This window comes from Alligator sinensis, unplaced genomic scaffold (assembly GCF_000455745.1).
Source record: "Alligator sinensis unplaced genomic scaffold, ASM45574v1 scaffold451_1, whole genome shotgun sequence".
NCBI lineage: Eukaryota > Metazoa > Chordata > Crocodylia > Alligatoridae > Alligator > Alligator sinensis.
The window spans coordinates 1,680,150-1,705,565 of NW_005842097.1; the positions used below are offsets into that span (position 1 = coordinate 1,680,150).

Consider the following 25,416-nt stretch of genomic DNA (forward strand, 5'->3'; position numbering starts at 1 on the left):
GTGTGGCTGGTTAGGAAAGGTGTGTACCATATTCGAACAGTTTGCAGTTTGGACTGGGTTGGACCACTCAGGATTTTCAAAATCTCCTCCACTGCCCAGATTTTTGTAGGAAGCATTCAGGACAGATTTCTAGAAGGCATCCACATTTGAAGCCAGATTTGCGAGAGATCTTTCTTTTTAAAGATCTTAAGGAAGGACATATTCAGAGGATCTGCACATTGAATACCAAGAGCTTCTGAAAATGTGGACTCCATTATGGATGCTGAGACTTTGTCAGCAAGATCCACAAGCTTCCCCCTCACCCCCAAAAAACCCAAACAGTCCTGTTTTCCTTGCTCAAAGCTGGTAGCAAAGATGGGAGCAGAATCAGAGCCTTCAAACTCTAGTCCAGAGACAGCACCTAAGATTTTTCCCACTAACATACCTGTCACGCCACTGAAATGAAGGGAATTATCTATGTGCAAACACATTGCAGTCATGTCCATCAGTACTAATTGCAGTTAAGACCACCTAAGGGCCAATTAGTAATTATTTCTTCACTTATTCTGTTACATTACTGTCAAACATTTTTTAAAACAATGCTGAAGATCAAGACTGCAAAGCTTTTTTCTTCTTACCATTTCATATTCATTTCCTTTCAAAAAATTCTCAGCAGTCAACAAGCATTAGATATACACATTTTTCAAACTGACAAGGTAGACCAGCTTTAGAAACCAGCTAAAAGTGGGGCAATAAATTCTTAGGACTTTCTTTTTTTAGGAATACTTTATTTAAGCATTTAGAAACATTTCCACAGCTTCCTAGTCATATTTAAAAACATGATGCAAAAAAAAAATTAAGTTTAAACTTAATCAGACAAGAGTATTAATTTATATACACACACACATGCTAGCTTTCTTGCTCCATTTTTCTGAAAATATATGAGGAAGCAAATAGAAGACTGACCCACTTACAGATGCACTATGAGACTGCCATTGGCTATTAAAGTAAAAATCGTTACATTGAACAGTAGACCAAGTAGACAAAACCATAGAAGGAGCTATGTCATTATAAACACAATCACCAATTGAAAATATCATTTAAATCAGTTGAATACACAGCAATTTTAACAATCAAATGAAACCAATAGGATACATTACAGCCCTAGAACTTATTTGTAACAACTCATAATTTATTTGTGAACACAACTCTCTTGCACAACTTGTCCTGTAGTTGACTGCGGTATAGTAGCACATAGTGGTTATGCTATCTAGATTCTTGAAAAGATATGGCGACAATAATGCGGAAAGTGTATACTGTAGGTGTCTGATTTAGAGGCACAGACAAGGAGCCAGAGTCTTGCTTTTCTTCTGTAGCCTGGAAAGTATGCCAGACACAGCCAGTGAATTCTCAGGGCAATGTGGGGTTTCATTGACACGTGTAGCGAAGCTCATTCCAGTTTGTAGCTGTTATTAAATTCCACCTGCCCTGTCCAATCCATTTACAGTTGTCAGAGGAGCAAATTTTACAGTCTGAACAAACAGTTTGAAGCCTGCAAATGCCTGAGTTTTCCAGTTAAAATAAACAGCTCTAACAAGACATACTTGGACAATTTGGCTTGTGCATAAGAACGTGCACAATGACTGGCTTTACCCTTTTGGATGATGCCAGTTGTGAAAGTGTAAATTCTGCCCAGTATCTGTAGAACCTCACCATGGAGACAAACTGGGACCGTAACATTCTTTGTGGTTACTATCTTGCCAAATCTATTTTTCCATTTGAACCATTCGCTGAGCACTACATACAAGAGTTGTTTTCAAGTCGCAGCGTACAGCTTCTGTTAGTAGCAGGAAACAGAGCAAATCAAATCTTTCTGCCGTATGTTTCCCAACAAGAGCGATTTGTTTCATGTCAGTCATTCCCTCGGCTCAGCCTCAAGCTCTCATTCCCTGTCCTCTTTTTTCTTTATGTTTCACATCCTTTACTCTGAAGAGATAATCATTACAAACTATGAGTGCTATAATTATTATTTGCTATAATTAGCAAATGAAATGAGAGACGGACACTTTTCAGAGGGTCACAATAGCACTGTCACACAAGTGACAATTATGTTCAAGGCCTTAATCCTAGAAATATATTAACATTTGGTAGATGGTGGAGAGGAAGTGGAACGTAGATGGTGATAATGAATCCACTAATTAAGCAAGTGGGGTTTCAAAAATAATTCTCACCTAGACACAGTTTGGTTGGCTAAGGGCTATAAACAGCGAAATAAAACCAACTGGATCAACTTCATAAGCCATGGATGGCACCGTGTCAGTCAACTACAATGCTGCAAAGCAGGTTAAGGCACTTTTCTCCTGAAAGCAGGAAAGCAGAAAAACATGATATGGGCAACATTTATGTTATGTTATTCACTCTGCTTTCAATCGAGTGTTTCTACTGCAGCAGCAACTCGTCTGTCCATTGTTGCCAGTTGCTGTACAAATGCATCATGTGCACAGACCCTAACTGTTCAGAGGGGCTTGTTATTACAGAAAGCAGCTTGCTATACCTCTCAGTGTTTGATTATTCAATGAAAATCCAACAATCCTGTCTTTGCATCAAATAGGACCTATTTAATAGGTAAACATAGGATTGCATGAGGTATGACTGCATAATCTGGTAAATTGGTGGATCATCTTTGTTCTACATAATACACCACTTAGAATGTAGTCCAATTTATTTTTAATGCATATTGATTGGTATATGGTTTCATAATTGAACTAGTTTGATATGGAAAAGGAATTTCAAAGATTAGCATGGTTTGCTGCTGTTTTACATATCAGTTTTGTGCTTTTGGAATCAGCAGGAGAGGTACAAAAAAACCCATTGAGCTGTTTATCTTCATGGACATTTTTAGCAGACTGGATTCATATGCCCGCATAAAGGCTCAAGCAACTAGGAAAGGAAGCAACTGGTCTGTAGGTAAGCATATTATGAACAGAGACTTCTGTGGAAGGGAGTACAAATAATGCTATATATCGCTACTGCAAAATGCAATCCAGAAAGAGCCATGCTCACATCTTATAAACCTGCATTCGTAAAATAGTTAGTTATTGTTTAATTCAAAATATCGCTCTTAGCTAATCAGAGGTGGGTGGACTATTACTGAATTATTGGAGACACAGATTAAGCCTGTGCTTATTCAGTAAGTCTTATATGCAGAAGATGCCTACTGTGATATCATAATTAATGGTAATGCTTTTATGCAAAAGAGGATTAGGGTCCATTTACCAACTTAGTGGTTCTAAAATATTTCAACGAGCAAACAGCTTCATGATCCACTACCTGGAGACAGAGTTAGGAGATCAGATATGATTTAATTAACAGGATTGCCAGCCACACTAGATTTGAATGAAAGACGTGGCTGTTGGAGAGTATACACACAGTAATATGTAGAATGGCCAAGACGGACCTTTGGTTTTTTTAGGTTACTTGCTATTTTTGACAACTGAGTCTGTCTGCATTCATTTCCGCAGGTGTTGGAAGGCTAGGCTTTTGTTTTGGTTTGCTTTGGATGTTTTTTTCCTGGCAATTCAAACATCAGGCTAAATGTTGAAAATATAGTGTGACACTAATTAATGCAGTTATGCTGAAGGTACACCCAGGCAAAAGAAAATATAATTTAACCTGTAACAACAACATTTCTAACTGTATATTAAAGCCCTGATTCTGCACACCCTTACTTAGAAAAAAATGATCTCCGTTATTATGATAGTGTATTCTAGCATATGCCAAACCAGATTTTCACATGGGAGGTAAGGGTAATAGTAAGAGAAGCATAGAAAGCTTCTTTCACTGGCTCATTTGTGTCTGGATTCTGATTTTTATCCCAGTTTCAATTGTGGAAAAGTTTTCAAGAGCCAAATTCTCCAGCCTTTTAAGCCACCTGTGTTTTCCTCTGCTTCAGCCCCTGACAGATTGGGGCAGCTTTGGGCCAGTTCTAGGTTGTGCCTTAGCTGCCCTATGGCTCTAAAAGGCCATTCGAATAGCCAGAGTCCAGTGGCACTCTTGCCGTGCTGCTTTCCTAGATCACAGGCTGCAGAGGGGGGAAGGTGCAAGGGGGTAAAGGGGTTATCGAGAATCACTGTGCTGTTGCATGCAAAGTGGCTGACTTTCCTCCAGGTTGAGCCCTTTATGTTGGCTCAAAGGGCCTGTATCCAAATGGAAAGGCACAGGCATAAACATGGGTGTCAGCAAGGTCAGCTCGACTCTGAATGGAACAAATTGCCAGTATAATTTTGATTTCTCTGCTGCACAGGATGCTTGAAAATAGTTTTTCTTCCCACAGTTACATTAAGAGATTCCCAAGTCCTCCTACTTGAAGACACGAGCCTTCTGTACACAGCTTCTCTGACATTTACACACATTACCGACATCCACATTCTTCTGAAACAAACAAAACAGGGACAATTTGTTCTGCCTCGCATTTAATTTGAGCATCTCATTTGAAAGGGGGTGGGGTGGGGGGAAGGGCACCTTTACATATATACGTTTTTTTCTTTAAAACTTTACATTGCTCCAGCTGGGATGTTTAGATGGATGTATCGGACCAAGAAGGGACTGCGGTGCCTGGGCTCCATAGACATTGGATGGGGAGGTCAGACAGAAGTTACCACGTGGTGCCTCTTCCCCCCCACAATTGACAATGTACAATCTGCTCTGGAAAGGAAGTGCTTAAGCCTGTTCTTTCAGGAGAAACACATACACATGCACTGCAGAGGAGGGCAGGGATTACTCTTTTCTTTCATAGAAGATAGAGGTGGGGAGGTGGTGCCCTTTCGTCATAGGATACTGTTGATAAAATATTCATGCAGTATATGAAAGACTCTTGTCTGGGATTCAAACCTACACAGCCCACCTTCCAGCTCTCTCCCTCACTGGCCTCATAAACCCTTAACTCTTTTCTGTGATTGAAGGAATCGCAGAGCGACTGTAGTTGGACGTTCTCCAAGAGGAGGTAGACCGAGAAAGTTTGGTTCACCACTTGGACTAACCGGGGTCTCTAGTTGCTGTGTTACTCTGTCCTATGAAGACTAAGGTGTCTCTTAGCTTTCAGCACAGAAGAACAACTTTGGGTACCTGGTAAATCTTTCTGTCAAACCTCAGGCTCCCAAGGGTTTGAGGTACCGCTGGAGCCAAGCAGCAGTTAGATAGAAGGGTTCAAGATTGCGATTTTGCACTTAAGTGTCTACTTTACATCTTAGACAAATAAGTCCCTTTTTGGATCAGGTCTTTGCATTTACTTCAAGGAGAATATCATGGAAAAAAAAATAAGCAGCCATCTCTGAGCAAAATAAGACTCCCCCAGGGTGAGAGAAAGAACCCAAAGCTGTATTATATATAGTGTCTGTTAATTTAGTGGCATTTCAGGTTCACTGCATTAATTTATGCATTACCTAGATATGTACTGTTTACATGCACAACACACACTCACTCGCATCTCTTGAGAGGCAATTTGGCTATAATGCAACAAGTTTTGCACACAAATTGAAAATGCTTTCTTATTATGAAATGCTATTTACTTTATCAAAATAATGTTTCCCCACAGGATTCAGGCCACATTAACCCCTTCTTGCATTGTGTAAGGTTTTTTGCCCTTCTTAATCTGTTAGGGTATAACATTACATTTTTTTTAGTTAAAAAAAAGGATTTATAAAGTCCACGTAAGTTCAGCATCAATAATTCATGATACTATAATAAGTCAGTCAATAAAGCTGCAGTAGAACTAAGCCATGGGTTTTATTTTTCATTCACACTTGCTAACATTCAAAGCACATTGACTACTTGTATCCAAAGCTATTCAAACAGGGCTTAATAATTCTTAGCATAACTTGGAGTTGACACATCTGTTGATTTATAGCGTTCTACTGAGTTCACAGAAGTAACTGATACCCCCAAATAGTCAAAATATCCATGATACAATCAGAGATGAGTCATATTGACAAAATGGCCACAGGCAATCCCAGGAATATGCATTGTGTAGCTACCAAACAGACAATACATTTTCATCACTCCCAAGACTTATCACAACCTCAGAATTGTTGATGCTGTTGTTTTAGTCCTGGAGGTAGGATTTAATTTATTTATTTTAATGTCCTATGATGTCCAGGAATACTAATTAAAATCATGTTAGATAAGTTATTATCATCCATAAGAGATTTCCCTTTGAATTTTAACGTATACCTCCAAACAGACTCATGTTTAGAAAAATCCATTCAAAAACTACCCCTACCCAGAGATGTTGGCTTCTGTTGATTCACTCAAATTGACAGATCTTTTCCATGGCAGAAGTGAAGCTGAGTTCAAAGTCAAACTAATGTACTATACATATGGGTTTTGACTTGCAAACAGCGTATGTGTTCAAATATGCAGCTGAAGAAGTGCAAAGTTGAGAACTGGATGTGTGTGTCTAACTTGCAAAGTTGTAAGTTAATTAGCAATTAAAATTGGATTCATTTTTATATGTAGTACTATGACTGCAGTTTTGCCCATATTCAGAGTGCACCTAATCTCTCCAAAGGAGAGAGACAAGCATTTTACACATTTCAAAGAGCGGTATTTTTGCAAACTAGATGCCACTTCTTTTTAGAAAGTAATTAAGGTATGTAGAAACTAAGCAAATATAGGCATACACATGTCAGTGATTTGGCTATTCTCTGTCTATTGAAAGAGTCAGATGAATGTGAGGAAGTGGTAACATGACAGATTGTTGGTTGTAATCCAGCACAGGGTGGTGGTGTAAAAATTTGGGGGCCATTCAGTGGCCCATCTGATGCAAATTCAGCTGACGATTTCAATCCAGTATTTGGTGAATAGATAGCCATAGCCTGAGAACCGCAAATGAAAGGGGTTCTTTTTTTCTATTTTCTTGTGGAAATATTAAAGCACTACGGGAAAAGCTGGCATCACAGCACATCTGGCACAGTATGGCAGACTCTTCTTGTAAGAACATATGTTTCCAGACCAAAAATATGGTGTTTGAGATTCACATTTTAAATGCCTTTCCTGCCTTTGAGACCAGTGTGCTACTAACCAGAGGAAACATTGCCTCTTCCTGCAGATCCACCAGCTGCAAAAGGCTTTGCAGGTGGATACAAAGTGAAGATCATATGAGCCTATGGGTGTGCTGCTATATATTCAGAATTGCCAGGAACATTTGTATTGAGCCAAATTTCAAACAGATAGTTAGATTAGTCAGTGTTGTACAACTCTGCTATTAGTTTAGATATGCAAGACTCTTAGAGGATAACTGAAACAATCGTCTTGCCACCTAGTCACTGAGGAAAACCAGTACACCAAATCATTCCAAAAAGTGATGCCAGTGAGGAGAAACCTGCTCACTTCCAGAGCTTATCTGAGTTGTACCCAGTTCTTAATCCCTTCCGTTAATCCAGTTCTTTGAAGCTATTGATTTAGTACAATTTATCAGGATTCTATGAATACATGGATTTCATAAAGCTAATTAGTGATCAGCTTTGTATGCCTAAATGTTAATTTTGAGAGATATTGCTTCAGAAAAGAATGCAGCAAGATCTTTCAGTTGGAGGTATGGGTGAGGACTTCTTGGGTTCAAATAGCTCACCTGTTCTTACTATGAGGTTTAACCCAATGTGGATAAGCTACAGAAACTGCTTATGTCAGTGGTTTAGGTTCTGTCCCTTCCTAGTAAGTCCAAAGACCTCTTTCCCCTTCTTCCCTCCCTCCCCTGCATATATATGAATTTGCTTTTTGTTCCCCCCGAAAAGAGTCATTTTTCCCCTTCAAACCTGTTCAATTTAAGGGGGTTTCTAGTTGCCTGCTAGTGAACAGGCACGGGTCTATTCTGAACTTAATTCTTGTTTGAATCTAGGAGAACAGACTTTGGTTTTTTGCATTACTTGGTGTTTAGGGATGCTTGCTTTTGCTGCAAGTTGTACATAGAATCTTTCCTTTATCCAGGCTGAAAGATTTGCCAGCCAGCAGCGTCTCACACTCCAGGCAGGTAAAGTGTTTCTTGTGCCAAGTCAGCCCGTTCTCTTGCTGGTAGTCCTCGGAGAATATTATCTGCAATGCAAAAAGATATCTGTTTATTTCTGTTTCAGGCAGGATGGATGAGCATTGCAACCCCTTCATTATGTGAACAAAGAGCAGCGAGAAAAAAATTCAGAATATTTGCTGACAAAGCACATACATAAAGCCAAGAAGCCATACTATGCCATGACATTAACCAATGTCTATTAAGAATATTAGATGCTCATTAGGGTTGTGTGAAATGGACCATATTTGATTTGGATTCAGATTCAGTGTGAATCGGGGACAGTGATTCGATTAGTTGATTCGGATCCCTGTCCTGATTCAATTCAGCCGAATCTGAATCTGAAGATTTAATGCTGATTCAGAGAATCAGCAATTCTGCCATAGACACATCTTTAAATGTTTTTTCTACATATCTCAAGGTACCAGGCATTGCTTATGAATGCTGAGATGGTGGCGCAGATGGAGTGTCCCACAGGGAGTGCGGGGGGCCCCCTGCGTGCTCTGCAGTGGACCTGAAAGTGGACCGGAAGTACTTCCGATCCACTTCTGGGTCTGCTGCTCAGTGCGCCCTGGCTCAGTGATCGGCCACAGAGGGTCCGCGGGTGCCCCCCCCGGGCCCCGGAAGCACCAGTCGCTGAGCCAGGGAGCGGGGCGGGTGGGGGGTGGGGGGGTTCTCCCCTTCTGGTCCACTTCCAGGGCCACTGCCGAGTGCACTGGGGACCGCCCCAGCATCGCAGCATTTACGAGCCACCTGGTACCTTGAGGTACGTAGAAAAAATACTTAAAGCTGTGTCTATGTCCGATCATTGAATCTCTCCAAATTGATTCGGAGTGTTCCGATTTGATTTGGAGAGATTAACGGGTCTTCTGATTTGATTCAGAGTTGTAGATTTGGCCACTGAATTGGGTCAAATCCTCTCCAAATCGAATCAGCAACTGAAGTTTCACACAGCCCTAATGCTCGTGGTCTTGGCCAGAAGCAGAACTTGAGGTGTTGGATGTTGGAACTGAGGCATGGAAGGACTTTAGAAGCTCCTTGGATGAGGCAGCAGCCAAGTGGGATTTAATGGATCAAAATATTCCATGTGGGCACCTACATCCTTTTGTAAGCCTAGGTCCCTGATTCCTACAGGCAACAATGCCACATCTACCTGCTTTAGTTACATAGCTCTTCTACCGCAAAACTCATTCTTTAGTGCAGATCTGAATGGCTTCAACATCCAGGTGGAGCACAGAAAACAGGCAATCTGAAATCAGAGCTTTACTCTGAAGACTTTTAACCCTTAGCCTCTTTTCAGGAGATATAGGAGACTACAATTATAAAGTTAACCTTCAATACAAGGGACTACATAGCCCTGAGTACATTAAAGTGCTGAAGGCATTTTAAAACATTATATTTTCAATAATCAGTTTGCTATGTTTTTGTCAGAGCTTCTGAACAGTTATATGGCTATGGAGTGGGCTCTTGGGCATGAACCATTTCATATTTAAAACAAAATCTTTGGATCAGAACTTGAATCCATCCCTTTGTGAAGCAATTTAGGCCCAATATGACAAAGCCTAGCAAAATCATGCCTTTGTTGGCATGAAGTCTAATAGTCAGCTCTCATCACCTCTCCACCACTGAACCTGAACACTAGACTTATTCAGCATTACACTGCTAACTCAATAGCCAACTTGCTTGTCTTATGTGTTTCCAGCACCAATGGAAAGCAGAAAACAAGTTGGAATTTACACCATTTGGTAGACAGATGGTGGGTAAGGTTCCATAGTCTCAATCAGGAAACTCCAGAGAAGAACAGGATGCCTATGTGAACCAAGGGTTCCCTGGTAGATGGAGTTGGAGGAAGATGGTTACGGATAAGTAGTAAACTACGATGCTCTATTTGTGCCTAGCAAAGGGCAGCAACTAGCAGAATGGACTTATGTCCTTAACCATTCTAGGCCTTACCTCATCACAGGCTGCACAACGTGGCCTTATGCTCTCACAGTAGTGACGTCCGCACCACACTGCACCATTTTTCCAGAAGTAGATCAGGTCAACCAGAGGGTCTGAGCACTTGCAGCACACGAAACATGCTGGGTGCCATTGGTGGCTGTAGCCTGCTCTGTCAGCATACACCACAGGGCAATTTGTAGGCATCACCTGTTTGCAGATTTCACAGCACTAGAATGGAGAATAAATTAAGTGTATTTGGGAAGAGGGGAGGGAAATATTCAGCTAATTTATAATCAAAGATATGACCTCCACTGAATGGGGACACTTCGTGGTCATCATGTGTCTATCAAAACTGTTGTCAAAACAAGGAACATTAATGATTGAAGATATTTAGCATGTTTTAAACAAAATCTAGATATATGGCTTCTCATGAATTCTCCATTCTTATTTAGTCTAGAGGAGTAAATAGTCAAGTAAATGGTCTAGAGGAGAGTTGTTAGAAAGTTACACAGATAATGTAGCAGTAGGGTAAATAACACATTCTCATGTAAAACATTTAGTTCTAGCATTGCATTATCTGTATGATTTAGATTATTTTTGCCACATCTGAGAAATCTGATGGAAGAAATGAACAGAAGAGCAACAGTCAATCTTTGCATTCTGTCTGAAAGAGGAAGTAAGCAAGGAGCAAGAGATGCTATGTTTAATGAGCAGTTCTTCACACTTAGGCCAGTCTAAAAGAAGTTCAGGGGCTTGTAAACCTCAGAAGCCTTCTGCTGGCAGACAGAAGCCACCACAGGGAAGCTCAAGTCTTTGGAGCTGCAATGCATGCATACAGAGTGCATATATATCTGTGGGTCTTCTCGTGGCTTCATTACAGCATCTATGCCAGCAAGATGTATAGCACCATGGGAGACCCTAGCTATTAGTGCGGATATGGCATCCAGCAGAAAGTACATGTGCATCTACACATGTTTTTAGTCAACTGCTGGCAGAAACCTTCTGGTGTTGTTGTGCTAGCAGAAAGGGTGTTTGATACCATGGGGAGTTGCAAGTTTGAGGACACTCTAATTTTTGCCAGCACCACCTAACTTCTCCTGGCTAAACTATAATGTAGACCAGACCCAGATCATGTACCATTGTAGCTAATGTATCATGTACATGGTACTATTGTAGCTAATGAAAGTAGGTATAATTGTAATCTCCTTGAAGCCTGTTGGCCACCTAGAGTTCTCATGCTATTCTCAGGGTGAAATGGATATCACTCCATCATTTCTTTAATGCCCATTGGTTTAAGACTGAGTAGTTCCACAGATTTTAATGTTACCCTTAATTTATACCTGGGTTAAAGAAAAACGAATCAGACTCCAGGTGTCCAAAGACTGAGGGCTTATATTACAAAAGGGACCAGTTGGGTTTATCCCTTACTGTAGCCCATAATGCAAAATCCTGCAGATGTTTTAAAATATATTTAAACACCTCTTTCTCTTAAGTTGATAAACGGACTTAGCGGCTTCCAGGTTGCCTTTTATGCTCCCGTTTTACAGTTTTGGATAGTTGGAATCAGCCTTATAGCTGCTGAGTCTGCACTTTGTCAGCGTTTTTGTTTCTAAGTCATCAAAATAAGTGTTTGAGTAGCAGCTGGAGTCTCTTCCAGAAAAGCTTTTGGCTGCAAGGCTAGACTTTTACCAGTAGTCTTTGAAGAACTCTCGTTAAAGTTTTATCAAAACAAGATGTACTGTTTAAGCAACTTGTGTGTCTCATGGGTTGCAATTTAAAATTACTCTGCCAGATTAATCCTCTTGCTAACGATTTCAACAAGTTTGGAATTGCAGGCATTCTCAATGGCCCAGAAACTAGGAAGGTAATTCAGTCTTTTCCATGCACGTTGTAAACAAATAGCAATTTCATTTGTGTTTTGAATTCAGGTTAACATGTAGAGGAAAAACCATGCAAGGGGGAAAAAATCCCATAATTTTCCTCTGTAGAGTTTAAACAATAACCGATTAGCCATCTCCCTGTTCCCCAGTTCTGAGCCTTCCTAGAGGAGTTCTGTATATGCACTATTAGAAACACAGCTGTGGTGCATTAGGGTTCAGATGTTTTGCTATGCCTCCAGCCCCTCTTTTACCAGCAAGAAGACACAGAAAGGAAGACACATCCATGCATCTTAACAGGTAGGCCTGGCCTAGCCTCCCATGGAGGAATGGAAAGAGGGAATTAGAAGGCTCCAGGGCTGAATTTGCATAACCCCCTCATCCAGAATAGTTCCAAAGTGTTTCTAAGGGATGCACAAGCACTAGTTGGAGACTGTGTGTAGTAGTAGAGTGGTTACTGCATCTTATTACAGCTCCAAATATCATCTACTCCAGTCTCTTGCTCAGGGTAGGATTGTCCCTGACTAAATCATTCCACACACGTGTCTGTCCAAACTGCTTCTGAAAATTTCCAGGGTTGGAGATTCCAGAACTTCTCTAGGTAGCCTGTTGCAAAGTTTAGCACCCTCATAGTTAGAAAGTTCCTCCTAATCTCCAACCTAAAATTTCTTCTGTTGCAGCTTGAGGCCATTGTTCCTAGTCCTGTCTCCTATGACCACAGAGAAAAGCCTATCTCCATAGACAGCCTGCCCTTCAGGTATTTGAAGACTTGTTATCAAATCCTTCCCTCAAGTGCTTTCTTTTCCAGAGTAAATAACCCTACCTTTTGAGAGATCTGAGTGTTAAAAAAGATCATTAATACTAGAAACTCTGAGTTAAAACTCACATTTCTTGTCAAGAAGAATACTGAACTCTTATTTCCCTGTTCCTTCATATGGCAATTATTCACAGTCTTTGCTAGGTATCAGAGACATTGTGCTATTTATATTCCCACTTATTATTCCTTGTGGCAAACCTCACCATTTTTAACATTTTAGTGGGACTTTTAATATTGCACTTATCTCCATTTCTCTGGGTATGAGCAAAGGACTTTGCTAGCTGCCACCTGGTATATGCGAATATTAACAAAGAGCCCCTATCCTTTTTCTCATTTGAAGGAAAGGATTTCCAATAAGTAGTAGTAATTCTTACAGCTCTTTTATAACTGAAGTTTCTACAGTTGAAGATGTTTTTAATGTGCTTCCATTGAATATGTATGAGTCCGCTGGCCTCAAACTTCAGAGCTGTAGTTAATTTTGATTGATGGCTCTTTGGTTTGCTTGATTCCAACACTCTGGCTGCAATACTGGAAGGTTTTCTGACACTGGGTGGGTCAGTTAGACTCCGTTTTGTACCTGGCAGAGAATCAGTTTGGCTAATAAGAGACCTGTTATAGCTATGGAATTTTTCTCCATGGCACAAATGTGTGACCGATTGTTTGAGATCAGGTCCCTTTCTTAAGGAGATTTACATTGGCCAAAATGTTTTGTTGTATCAGCACAAGCACTTAAATATGCAATTAGCATGTTTAACCTTACTTCATTGGGGCAACACAAATAGGGCTCTCAGATGTCTTTTATGTAACATTTGGACCATATACAGGCATTATGTTTCTACTGGGAGAATCACAGGTCCCAGAAGAGAGCATGAGTGTTCAGGTATTCATACATTTTCTTCCAGAATAAAAAAAAGGCTGTGCTGGGAGAATAATTCACTCATTTCCAGACACGTAGAAGTCTCTCCTGGGAGAGAGTTTTCCCATTGTTCGAATCCTCCTGGGACCAAGTGGAATTGAACAGTGGGGAAATGCTCCCCATGCCTTGCAAGATTGGGATAAACCAATCTAGAGAAGGAGAGGGCAGGAAAGACTGGTGCTTCCCGCAACTGGTGGGGCATCATGGCGGCAAGTGGTGAGCAGGGACCACCCGCAGCAGCAGCCCATGGTGATGGTGAGCAGGGACCACCTGCAGCCACCGCCTGTGGTGTCAGTGGCAGGAGGGTGGGGGTGGCGAGTGGGGACCTCATGCAGCCACTACCAGTGGCCCATCTCGGAGGGGCACATGCCTCCTCTATGTGTCGCCTATGGGAGAGAGTCCAGCAGAGGGTGGCAAAAATGGTGAGAGGGTTGGGGCACATGACTTCTGGAGATGAGACTAATGAAACTAGACTTATTTATTCTGAAGAAGAGGAGACTGAGGGGAGACAATAGCAGTCTTCAACTACCTGAAAGGGGGTTCAAACAAGGATGGAGCTGGGCTGTTCTCAGTGGTGGCAGATAACAGAACAAGGAGCAATGATCTCAAGTTTCAGCAAGGGAAGTTTAGGTTAGATATTAGGAAGATTTTTCTCACTTAGGAGGGTAGTAAAAACACTGGAACAGGTTACCCAGAGAGGTGGTGGAAGCTCCATTCTTGGGGGTTTTCAAAACCTGGCTAGACAAAGCCTTCACTGGGATGATCTAGTAGGGGCTGGTCCTGCTTTGAGCAGGGGGTTGGACTAGATGGCCTCCTGCGGTCCCTTCCAACCCTAACTTTTTATGATTTCTAAGGCCCGGGGGTCACCTGGCCCTGCCCCTCTCATAGACTGAGAGGACAGGAGAGAAGCACCCTGGAGTGCCTGGTGTGGAATGGATGGAGGATTTGTTGCACATCTCAGTCCACTCAGTTCCTAGAGCCTAGGAGCTGAGCAAAGGAGAAGCCGCTGCTGTTTCCCTGCCCATTCCTCATTGGGCTCCCCAGTGTGAGGAGTGAGTGGAGTGGGCCTTTGCCCCATTGCTGGACCCTATGCTTTCACCAGACTAAAATCAGCCCAGTCTGAGGAAGATGTGGAGAAGGGGAGAGGGGGCAGTTGCAGGCTGTGAGCACTTGTATTGCTCCCTCTCCTAGGATCATTTCTAACGGTTGAAAATTTCCATTTCTAGAAATGAATGCCTCCTCATGGCCTTGGTTCCAGGGCCTGGAATCTTTTCCACATCATGTCTCTTGATTTGAGAGTCCATGTCTCTGAACTGGGAAATCAGTCTGAACAAGGCTGAAACTCTGCTTCTGCATTTTTCATTTTAAACTTTAGGTTCATTAGACCAGAATCTCTACTCGTTGAGCGATGGGTTTTCTGAAATTCCTTTTAAAATGTTGCAGAACCCAATTTCCAAAAAAGTCATTGCTCTACCTTTCTGCCTCTGTTAGAGTCCCCAAGTAGACCTCTTTTCTTAAACTGAGCAATCATAACATCAAGGATGGGAGCCTTCTTTCAACATCATTTCCCTCCCCTTCAAGGTTAGGACACCTATGGGCTACTGCTACTACTGCCCTAATACTTCAAGTTCACATGGAAACTCTCCCTCCCTGAAGCCTGATAAAGCTGATGGGGATAGGGCTGGAATCTCCTCAAGGAAGTGAAGGCTGGGAGAAATGAAGTTGCCTAATGCTTAACACAATGGCATGTGGTATTCAGATTAGTGCATCCAGATGTTTGTAAGAGAATGCAAGATGGCAGTGCTTGCTACTGTAGTGATCCTTGGATCTAAAGTGGTCTACTTAACTCAGACTGCTCCTAGTTGTAATACATCTTTGTTATTACACCTCTTGGTAACTCATTTCTTCACCTGTATTAGATTCCCCTTAAATTCATGCATGCTAAGCCTTCTTTTACTGCCAGGTTTAAATTTTTTTCATGTCTCTAGTTTTTATTAAGCTTACAACATTTGCAAGGTAAGTGCTGGGTCAAAATACTCTTTGCAGTACTCTTGGCCTGTCTCTTCAAGGAATAAGATACCAACATACATCTGTTAGCCAGGACAAACAGGACAGGGTTTGAACTGCAGCCCAGTACAAAGCCCCCATCTTTTTCTTAGTGTTTAAGACAGACCTGGGAATTGTGCATGACTGAATGGGGTTGAAGAGCCTGGCACCAAGACAAAAATTTGTCCTAGACCATTTCAAGCAATTTGGGAACCTTGTAAAACCAGAGGCCTGTCTTGCATCCTACCAGCAATGCCTGTTTTGGGACCCAATTCTTCACTAGTTTATACAGGTATAAGGCCCCTGCCGTAAACACATGCCCATTGAAACAGGGTGCCAAGTTAGGCCCTCAATCTCCACATCCCATGCCCCTTTTGGAGACATAAGGAACAGAGAACATATCCAGTAACGTGAGTATGAAGGGAAATATGAGTGGATATAGTAGCAGGGCACAATCTATTATATGCTTCAGCAAAGGATGAAATTAAAGAACCAGAAAACTCAAGTTCAGTGCACTACGCAGCAGTGGAGAGTCAGTAGTAGCAGTCATAGTCACATCACTGCTGCCATAACTGACCTGAAAGCAACTGGAGTAGCAGAAATCTTAGCATTGACGGAGTCAGCTCTGACCTATATCTGGCTGGATTTTCCTTCCTTGGCACTTATACAAAGTGCATGCAAAATGCTACCATTCCATCTTTGTGCAGCCTGCATAGTTGTAAATCATTACACAAGGCCAAGGAAATCAGACTTTATTTCTTGCACTCTTATCCTCTTATCCCTCAGCTGTCTTAACTGCTGCAGGAAAGATCCTACTCAAGTGGGTGCGGGGAAACATGAAGATGCCTTTGTCACAGCAAAAGCTGCTGTGGAATTTTGCAGGGCAGCCTCCAAGTTCAGCAGGGTGATATGTTAGCATAAACATATCTTTGGTAACTGTTTGTGAAGCAATTTCAGTTGCAGCTGGTGCCTGAAGAAAAATAAAGCTTTAAATTCTAAGAAGAATAACACCACAGTTATGTATTTACTTGGAAGGATAAGCTAGCAATCTAAATAAACTCACTTTGCCACGATGGCTGCTATAAATGCTTTTAATGGAAACCTTCCTTTTTCAGATGGTAATTTTTTTCAGTTTGCAACTCTCTGCCCAGCTTGAGGTTTTGTTACAATATTCAAAAAAACCCTCCTGTTCCCCTACACTCTGAAGGCTCGTCACATACAAGTGGAGAAAGACATGGGGAAAAGAGTCCTCGTTACCCAATATGGAATGAAGAATGACTGCACTTGACATCCCAACCCAGTATAATTATTGCAAGAAAACGTTGCCTTAAAAAAATTCACTTACATCAGTTTTTCTGCCTTAAAAAGAAAAAAGAAAAGATCGATCAATCATTGCAAGTTATCCTGGCAAGTGCCAGGATGAAATAAGTTTCCACTTCAGCAAATATATTTGATGATAGGCATTTCTTAGAATGATCACATTGACCACTCAAGACCCCTTTTAAAAGGTTGTGGTCAGTTAGATTTATGTCCTCTAAGCACAAGAAACTAATAAAGCATCTGTAGCCTTTCTTTTGGAAGTGCATATTTCAGTCCCAGTTTTGCACATCTAGACAATGCATTTCATATTTATTGAATGATAAGCCCTTGAAACATCTACAATTGCTTGTGCAAATTCAAACATAGAGCCCCACCTTTGTAATGTCACAGTTAAAATATTGCCCAGGGTCATTTACAACACTTATTTTCACTTGGCTTGGAAACAGTTGACTTATTCAGATACTCCTGGATGTAGTAACATACAGGCACTGGTTTTGGGTACCTTGTTTTCTCATGCCCGACCCAAGGTAATTTGTGCCTAATTTTCAAAGTCACCAGGGAACTTCCTTTGAAGTTTCTGGGAACCACAGTCAATGATATTAAGGTTATTGTGTGCAGATTAAGGTAATCATCTTTTGATTTAAAGATAAGATTAAGGAGCTGTCAGTGTTGGCCAAAGTTTGGACAACACTGAATATTCTTGAACATTGCTTAGGCCAGTGGTTCTCAACCTTGTTGAGACACAAAGCGCCTCTCATTAGACTTAAGACACTCCTTGGAAAAATGCCAGCTCTTAGCTTTCACTTATTTTTTGATTATGGAAAAACAATAGAGCAATTAGTATTTTGCAAAGAACTCAGACCGACCACAACAGGTCAGACTGTTGTTTGACACTATAGATTCCCATTTAAAATCTCTAGGTTTATCTTGTGAATCATTTGTAGGGATTTGCACACCTAACAGTGCTAATATTGCATGAAATCCTGTGGCACCCTTAAAAGGATCTTGTGGCACCCCAGGGTTGCACAATTGGTTGGAAAAAAAAAAATCACAAGTTTAGGCAATGGGAACACTTATAGCACATAGCCTGTAGAACAGCTTCACAGAAGTCTACTTACATATTCTGCTCCTGCTGGTGGACCACTGAGGGCTCCATTGGTTGAAGCAGATGGCTTACTTGTACCCGCATTTTTGTCTTGATGCTTCCCTTCCTCCTTGGCACTGCCACCTTGGCCAGGAAGTGCAACTTCGCCAACTCCCAGAGCATCATTTTTATATTTCTTTACAAAGTCTTCCATCAGCTTTATCTCATTTTCAGCAAGGCCACGGCAGTGAGACGGATCCTGGTCATAAATAGGAAGCTGTCTAATCAACTGTCTACGACGGTAATATGCTCCTTCTGTGCCTGCTATCGGCTGCATCTTCTTTGGAATCAGTTCCATGTACTGCATAGCCTGAGTTAGGGAAAAGGAGTACAAGGGTATTATCAAGGTAATGATCAGTGCTTAATATGCAGAAGCATTAGCTCTCTGCCTGCATCTGCTGTCCAACAAGATGCTCCCCTGCTTAGAACTACTGATCCTTTGTTCAAATGTATGCTCTACTTTGATACACCAAAACAATCTTTGCTTAATTTTAAGAGCTAAATGGATGAACTTGCTCTGATGGAAAAATCAGAACTAGATTGGCTGTCTTCCAGATAATCTTTGGGGTTTCAGAACATCAGAGCTGCTCAGGTTTCTTTTCAGTTTCATGCTGACGTTTGAATGAGTTGTGAAGACACGTCTAAAGCTTGATTTCCACCTGCCCTTCACCACCTCTTAATATTCCACTCCCCCTAATAGTACCAGGTACCACCAAATTTGTATTTTCTCTCAAATGATGCATATTGGTGGCATTCAGGAGCAGAAAATGCTATGTTACAATGACTACATAATCAATAGACATTCACAGGTATAGAGTGCCAAGTGCTTTATAAAATGCCATTCCATTTTATAGAGGGAGTATCTAAAGTACAGAAGGAAGAAACAACTTGTCCAAGGTCATTTAGGCAGGCAATAGTCAAGCTGGGATTTAAAACCTGGCTCTGCATTCTAGGCTACTATCCTTTCCACTTGGCACATTCTTCTGCCCTTTCCTGAGTTTTTGAATCGTCCAGTCATTAAGGTAAGGGAAAAAAGAAGAAACAGGAACATATTCAAGATTCCCAAACACTAATAGATTAGGGTAAGCATGGAAGCTTATCTAAAAATTAAAAATCCTTTAAATCAGAAGCAAAGATTTCCTTCTGAAACCCCTTCCCTACTGAAAGAAAAATCCTGAGCCATATGTTTTTTGGCTTCAGAGATATTTTTTCCCTTCAAAAAGTTCTTTGTCCAAGAGTAATATCCGCAAAGTATAACATTTAACATCATGACAATTCACCCACTCAAACTGAGAACTCTGCCTTGATCTTTAACTTTACAAGAGCGATTAGAGGAAATGAAGTATGTTCTCAACTAGATGATAGATCAGTAGTTAAAAGGAAACAGAACTGGGGGTTCACCTCTGTACACAACTGAGAATGTACGATTTACTGCTACAAAAGGCTCAGTATTCATGCTGTAATAATTAGTCTGTTTTCCATTCTAAATAGAAGGAAAATAATGAGTTTGTATGCATCTATGTGTGGGGGCAGCATACAAAGGTTTAGTAGGAGGGAATTTTATTCATACTACTACTTATTATTGAGGCCAGCTTTTAGCTTTTCAGCTGTTCCTGAATCCTGAAAACCACAATACCAGCCAAAAGCTTTTTCCCATCCTGCATTTCTCTGAGCCAAGTCGTTCCTCTCTATGCAGGTCTTGCCACATTTACCCTTGCTATATCAGATCATAACATGCTCCATGCAGGGCTACCCTCAAATGCTACTTAGAAACTTTGGTAGTATAGAAAGCAGCTGCCCATCTATGGCTACATCCAGCTCCCATTGCCTTCAGTAGGTGTTGTATCAGAACTGTAATGTTAGCTATCGGGAAGCCAACATTTTGGGTTCCCATACTTCTCTCATGACCTGCTGGCTTGTTAAGACTAGAAGGAGCAAAAATCTCCCAGAAAACATAGTTGCATATTCCCACTTTGGTAGAAGTGGCATGCCAAGAAGTTTATATCTGTATGAATCCATTTCTTTGAGCCAAGAAAAGCTTTAAAATAAAAAAAAGGGAGTACTCGCTAACGGGAAAACTGATTTAGGTGAAAAAACTATTCAATCTGTATTGTCCTCCTTCTCTTGTGTGGGAAGTTGCTGGTCTGCCTTTTTATTTGACTATAAGTTCCAAGTGCCATGAGCTAGAATATGGCCACAGCAGGTATAAAATGCTAACAAGAGTTGTGTGACAAATTTGCTGCCCATTTCTGAGCTATTGAGAAAGTGGCCACCAACAGCTAGTTGGCTATTGGCCATTATAAATGAACACATCAGAGGCAAGTCTAGTATATGACCAAAATCTACACCTTATAAATCTGAAGGATTGAATAGCCAGCACTTGGGCGCTATGTTAATAAGTTTGGGTTTTTTCCCTTAAACTGTTACGAGGAAATTACTTCAAGCTGTAGATGCAGTCAAGCAATCCTTTATTTTCCCTCCTCTAACAAGAGGGAAGGACCTGTAAACCAATAGGCAGTCACATGACTGCTTAGTCTACAGCTTTAAAATTGATAGCCATTAACATTATTGTGCTACCGAGTACCTCAGAGGGATGACTTTTACCAACTTGATTTTTCGTTACTGGGGGGCAGAATTTCAGAAAGGGTAATTAAGAACACTTATGGTTCCTCTAATGAGAAGAATCCATTTGTTGCCAGTTGGCCACTTAATTGGAGTCATAAAAAGAAAGTCGTCCTAAGACAGGCTTGTCCCACCCTAAATTAACACTGGAAGGAGGATGTAGTCTCTACAGTTTGCTTGTTTCTGGCATGGAGCTTAAAGGAAAGGGAGTTTCCCATTGGAGGCCTTTTTCCTATTATAGTGTGAAGAGCTAATGGGCAGCCAGTTGACTGTTTGCCATTCAGTTTTAAAGACCAGTGTTCAGCTGCATTGGATTTGCTTCTTATTTGGTCAGCATCTGCAAGCTGAATAGTAATACAATGGAGAGACTATGAACCATTTACTGTTGATCTTGCAGAGGTATAGGAAAGTACAGAATATTAAACTCTGAACAACCAATTAAAGTTATAAAAACCCCTGTGTAAGTCTCCTCTTCAGGCATCTTTAGAGAGATGAAAATATTCTGTAGGCACTCGGCAGTCACAGTGGAATTTCATACCACCAGTCAATAAGTGGGTATAAATGAAGAAGATATGACCTCAAAGTGAAAGGCCAAATTCCCCATTTACTTCCATAGGGTCTGAATTTCTCATATTTTTGGAACTGGTTACAAATGGTGGCATTTATCCATCAAAGTATGCCTATCCAGTCATAAGGCAAGTGGATAGGTAGTTACTTTGGCCCATAACTTACAAGTCCTCAAAAAGTTGTATTTAGAAATAACAGGTTATAACATCTGGTCATTCATCAAGGATCAAGAGAAACCTCACCATGACTTCCACACAAGAACAAAAACAACCACTGGTCCAGCCTTCAGGAACATTTATTGTAATGTAAGTCAAACTAGAGTGATATAGCAACTGTACTCTAAGAGAAATTCATGTATCATGTAGCTGTAACCTCCACAAAAATAATAAAAAAGAATAGATTGTCACAAGGTGACTGCAGAGTCCTGGATAGTGGGGAGAAGAAAAAAAAGGACAAAAAAAAAAAAAAAATCAGTGCTGTATAGTCACGACTGTTAAGATCATCTGTTGACCTAGTCTAGCTACAGAAAAAATAAAACAACTCCACACCCTGATGGCAAACAAAGCAGTAAAATTTCTTCCTTACTGGAAGAAATGCCAAATTTAATAAATGTGCCAAAACTAATGTACTCCTATAGCCATGGGAGGAATACAAAAATTCCAACCTAAGACATCTTATTCCACCCCAATGCCAGCTGCTAGATTTTATTTTAATGGAAAAATGTTTGCAGGAAGCAAAAGAGGGGAGGGCAAGATCACAAGCCTTTCAAAACCACAGCATAGCCTTCCTCAGTTTGGTACTCTTCAAGATAGGGGGGATGAATTTTTGTGCTCCTAGATGTGTCAACTGCCTCCTAGATTGTCTCAATTTTGCAACCTAAGGGCAAAACCAGTGAGGAAAAAAGGGGGAAAAAAATCACATCTGACACTTAAAACTGAATTGAGTGGCAATAAAAAGTTATGTCTCTTTTTCTGCCATTGTGCTTTATTATGTACTGTCAAATGTTTTATTATGTTGCCTCCACTTGGATAATTTTGGACAAGAATAGTTCCAGTTTTCACCACCTTAACTACCGATTTCCTCAAACAGTTATTTTATGAACTGTTCTCTTTAGTTTCCACTGGGATTTTGGATATCAGTTTTATAACTTCTCCAGATGCAGCTCATTGAAAACAAAGCCTGAACTTCCTTCCATTACTAAACCATCAACTTCAGGGCAACAATATTATGTTTGAAAAAAAAAAAAATCCCCAAGTTTCCACTTTGGTCCTCAGATGGGAAATGACTAGACCTGGTTAGTTACTCAGTAAAGACTCTACTGGCCAAAATCCCCTTTCAAACTGTTCCATTCTTTTTAAAATAAAGTTTTATTGGGGGGGAGGGGTTGCAAGTCTACATGTGCATTAATGTGCGGTTGCAACTGTGCATTAAGTTTAGTACTTCTAATATGAGGTACTACATGAAGATGCAGTAGCCAGTGCTAATGCACAGTAGAAACTGCACAATCTTTTTGCGATGCTTAATGCACAGTAGACTAATTCTACTGTACATTAGCGCATTAGCACGGTTTTTGCTGTGGTGTGCTAATGCGCAGTAGAATTAGTCTACTGTGCATTAAGCATCTGATGTAGATAAGACTTAACTAGAACTATTTTTTTTTGTTTTAAAAGAAAAACATGAAAGTTATTTTCAAACTTAATGAAGTGTTAAAAATAGTATTTTTCCCCAGAAACAACAAAAAAATATTGGGATCTAAGGGTGTGTGCAGACAAAACAGGGGCCCTAAATTGAAGCGGTGGGTTTTAAAAAATACCGCTTCAATTTAGGGATGATTAACCCCCTATGTTGTGCTCACACCCTGCTGACTTACCTGCCTCTCCAATGAGGAGGGGAGGATGAGCTGCCAGGGGGCAGAATGGTCCCTGGTCTGCGGAGGGGGGCTGGTGCTTCCCTCCCCAGCAGCGGTGGTGCCCCCCCAGGTAGCCCCCACCTGCAGGCACCTGGCTCGAGCGGTCCTGGGGGCACCACAGCCGCGGAGGGAAGCACTGGGCCCCTGTGCAGCTCAGATAGGCAGACAGACTCCAGGGGGAGAAAAAAAGATCAGGCCTCACTGCTTTTCTGGGGTGGAGCCTGCTTTCCCAGGCTGCTGCCAGGCTGTCTGCAGGGCTTCCTACAAAGCTATGGAGCTGCATGGAGCCTGGTGCTTCACTCCACGGCTGTAGACACAGCAAACCTAAAACTCCTTGAAGGAGTTTTAGTTTGCTGCGCCCCAAGTCATTTAAGGTGCATTATGCCACCGAATTTCCTATAGTGTCTGGAATTAATGTGCAATACACCGCTGAGGCGTGCAAACACCGACACCATTAAAGCGGTGCAAAAGCATTTAGCCGACTTTAAAGTGTTGTGCACACACGCCTCTCATTTTGTCTACACACAGGCTAAAGCATGCTTTAGACTGTAAAAAGCAGAAACACAACCATTTTTAAATCTTTAGCCTGCCAATCCCACAAGAACCTCACACCCTGCACTTGAGTTGCAAGTCTGAACTTTAGGGTCAAACAAGTTTACCCTGTATGATATTCTCCAAATGCTCAATTTTGTGCACATAACTGCAGTAGTGTAAACACATAATTACAAGTAGGCAGGTCTTGAGGTTCAGCACCAGGAAGGGCAATAGGGCTTGGAGCTAAACAGGGACTCCCATTGAATGAGTAATTGAAAAAAAGGGTGGGGATGGGGAGTCACACACTCCACCCTCGGCAGTGTAGTGCAAGTAGTAGAGTTTGCTAGCTAGCCTTCATAGCGTAAACAGTAGATTTCTGGTAAATCTGAGATGGGCGGTTTGCTTAATAAAGCATGTTGCCTTGGAGAATTGCCATTATTGTTCTCCGGATCCCCCAGCAAGCTCCCTATCTCCCCCAGGGACCTGTGAAAGACAAATACAAGTTAAACAAACATTCCAGCTCTATTAGTTCTTGCAAAAGAGTAGGAGCACAAGGGAGCTACCAGTAGTAGCTGCATGCTTAAATAGTCAGACAGTCGAATAAGTGGGATTCTTAGTCCCTTATTACAACAGAGTGCTTACTCTGTTTTTAAAGACAGAATTTGGTTACAGAGTTGCTTGATTCCAACTGAATAACCACTTCTGTTTTTTTTCCCTTCCATGCCAGAGACTTGAAGGGAGCTTAGTTTCAAGATAAATACCAAGTCTGCCTCACTGATTTGTTAAATCATGTAATTTTATACTTGCTTCTAAATCCCTTTTGAAGCATCGGACACATTTTTGGAACAGCCTAAAACATATCCTAACTTAATTTAAAGGGAAAAGCATCTACAGAAGAAACACTGCAAAATATATATAGTGTTTATGCTATCTCACCCAAACAAATGACAGTTACAAACACTCTAGATATTTCTGTATTGTCTTATTTCCAAGTTCTCAAAAATATCCTTCCATAAATGCAGTATGTTCTAGCCAAGAACAAATACTGGGCAGAGGAAGGAATGTGCTTTCAAGACTTGGGGACTTAGATTTAAACAAAAACAAAACAAAAAGAAAAACCCACCACAAATCCTGGTGATATGGAACTTTTGCTATCTATTCTTTCTGTTTCTTACAGACCTCAAAAACAAGCTTAATTTCCATTTTTACTTGGCCTAGACTATGTTTCGCCTAAAATAAAAGTCTCAGTTTCAGTGCTGAATGTGATAGTGGTTATTTTGGCAGTCAGCGTATGCAATAGACATGAGAAGGCTTAGAATTGATACAACTGGATATCAGATAATAGCAAATGTTCCTAGCAACTGATTTATAAGCTTAAAAGGGTAGATAGTTTATATAGTCCAGCCATGCTTCCATATTCAGCTTAATCTTTTTACATTTTTTCCCCGCCTTGTGAAGGAAGTAGGAAGAGGAAAACGGTACGTTTTGGGCATGTCTACATGTCTCTGTACTGTGACGTTGCTATAGTGCCATGCTTTAGTACTTCCTTTTGGCAGTATGGGCAGCAGGGCTGAGCAAAGCTTCAGGTGGTGATTCGGCCCGATTCGGTGGCCAAATATCCAAATCTGAATTAAATCAGGGGACCAATTTAAAGGTCTGAATTGATTCAAAGCTCCTGAATCTTT

The 25,416-nt window shown here is 41.1% G+C and overlaps 1 protein-coding gene across 4 annotated transcripts in view; it reads right to left on the reverse strand.

Moving 5' to 3' along the window:
- Positions 1–6,574: 6,574 nt before the first annotated feature.
- The window catches only part of LMCD1 (LIM and cysteine rich domains 1), a 59,541-nt gene continuing 40,699 nt past the window's right edge, over positions 6,575–25,416 (reverse strand). For all 4 annotated transcript variants that reach the window (XM_025204775.1, XM_006024147.3, XM_025204777.1 and 1 more), the window contains 3 exons: positions 18,074–18,409; positions 9,992–10,207; positions 6,575–8,067 (listed from right to left, as the gene is read on the reverse strand). In XM_025204775.1, coding sequence (XP_025060560.1) covers positions 7,909–8,067; positions 9,992–10,207; positions 18,074–18,409 — 711 coding nt within the window. In that variant the 3' untranslated portion in view covers positions 6,575–7,908. The remainder of the gene's footprint in view (positions 8,068–9,991; positions 10,208–18,073; positions 18,410–25,416) is intronic.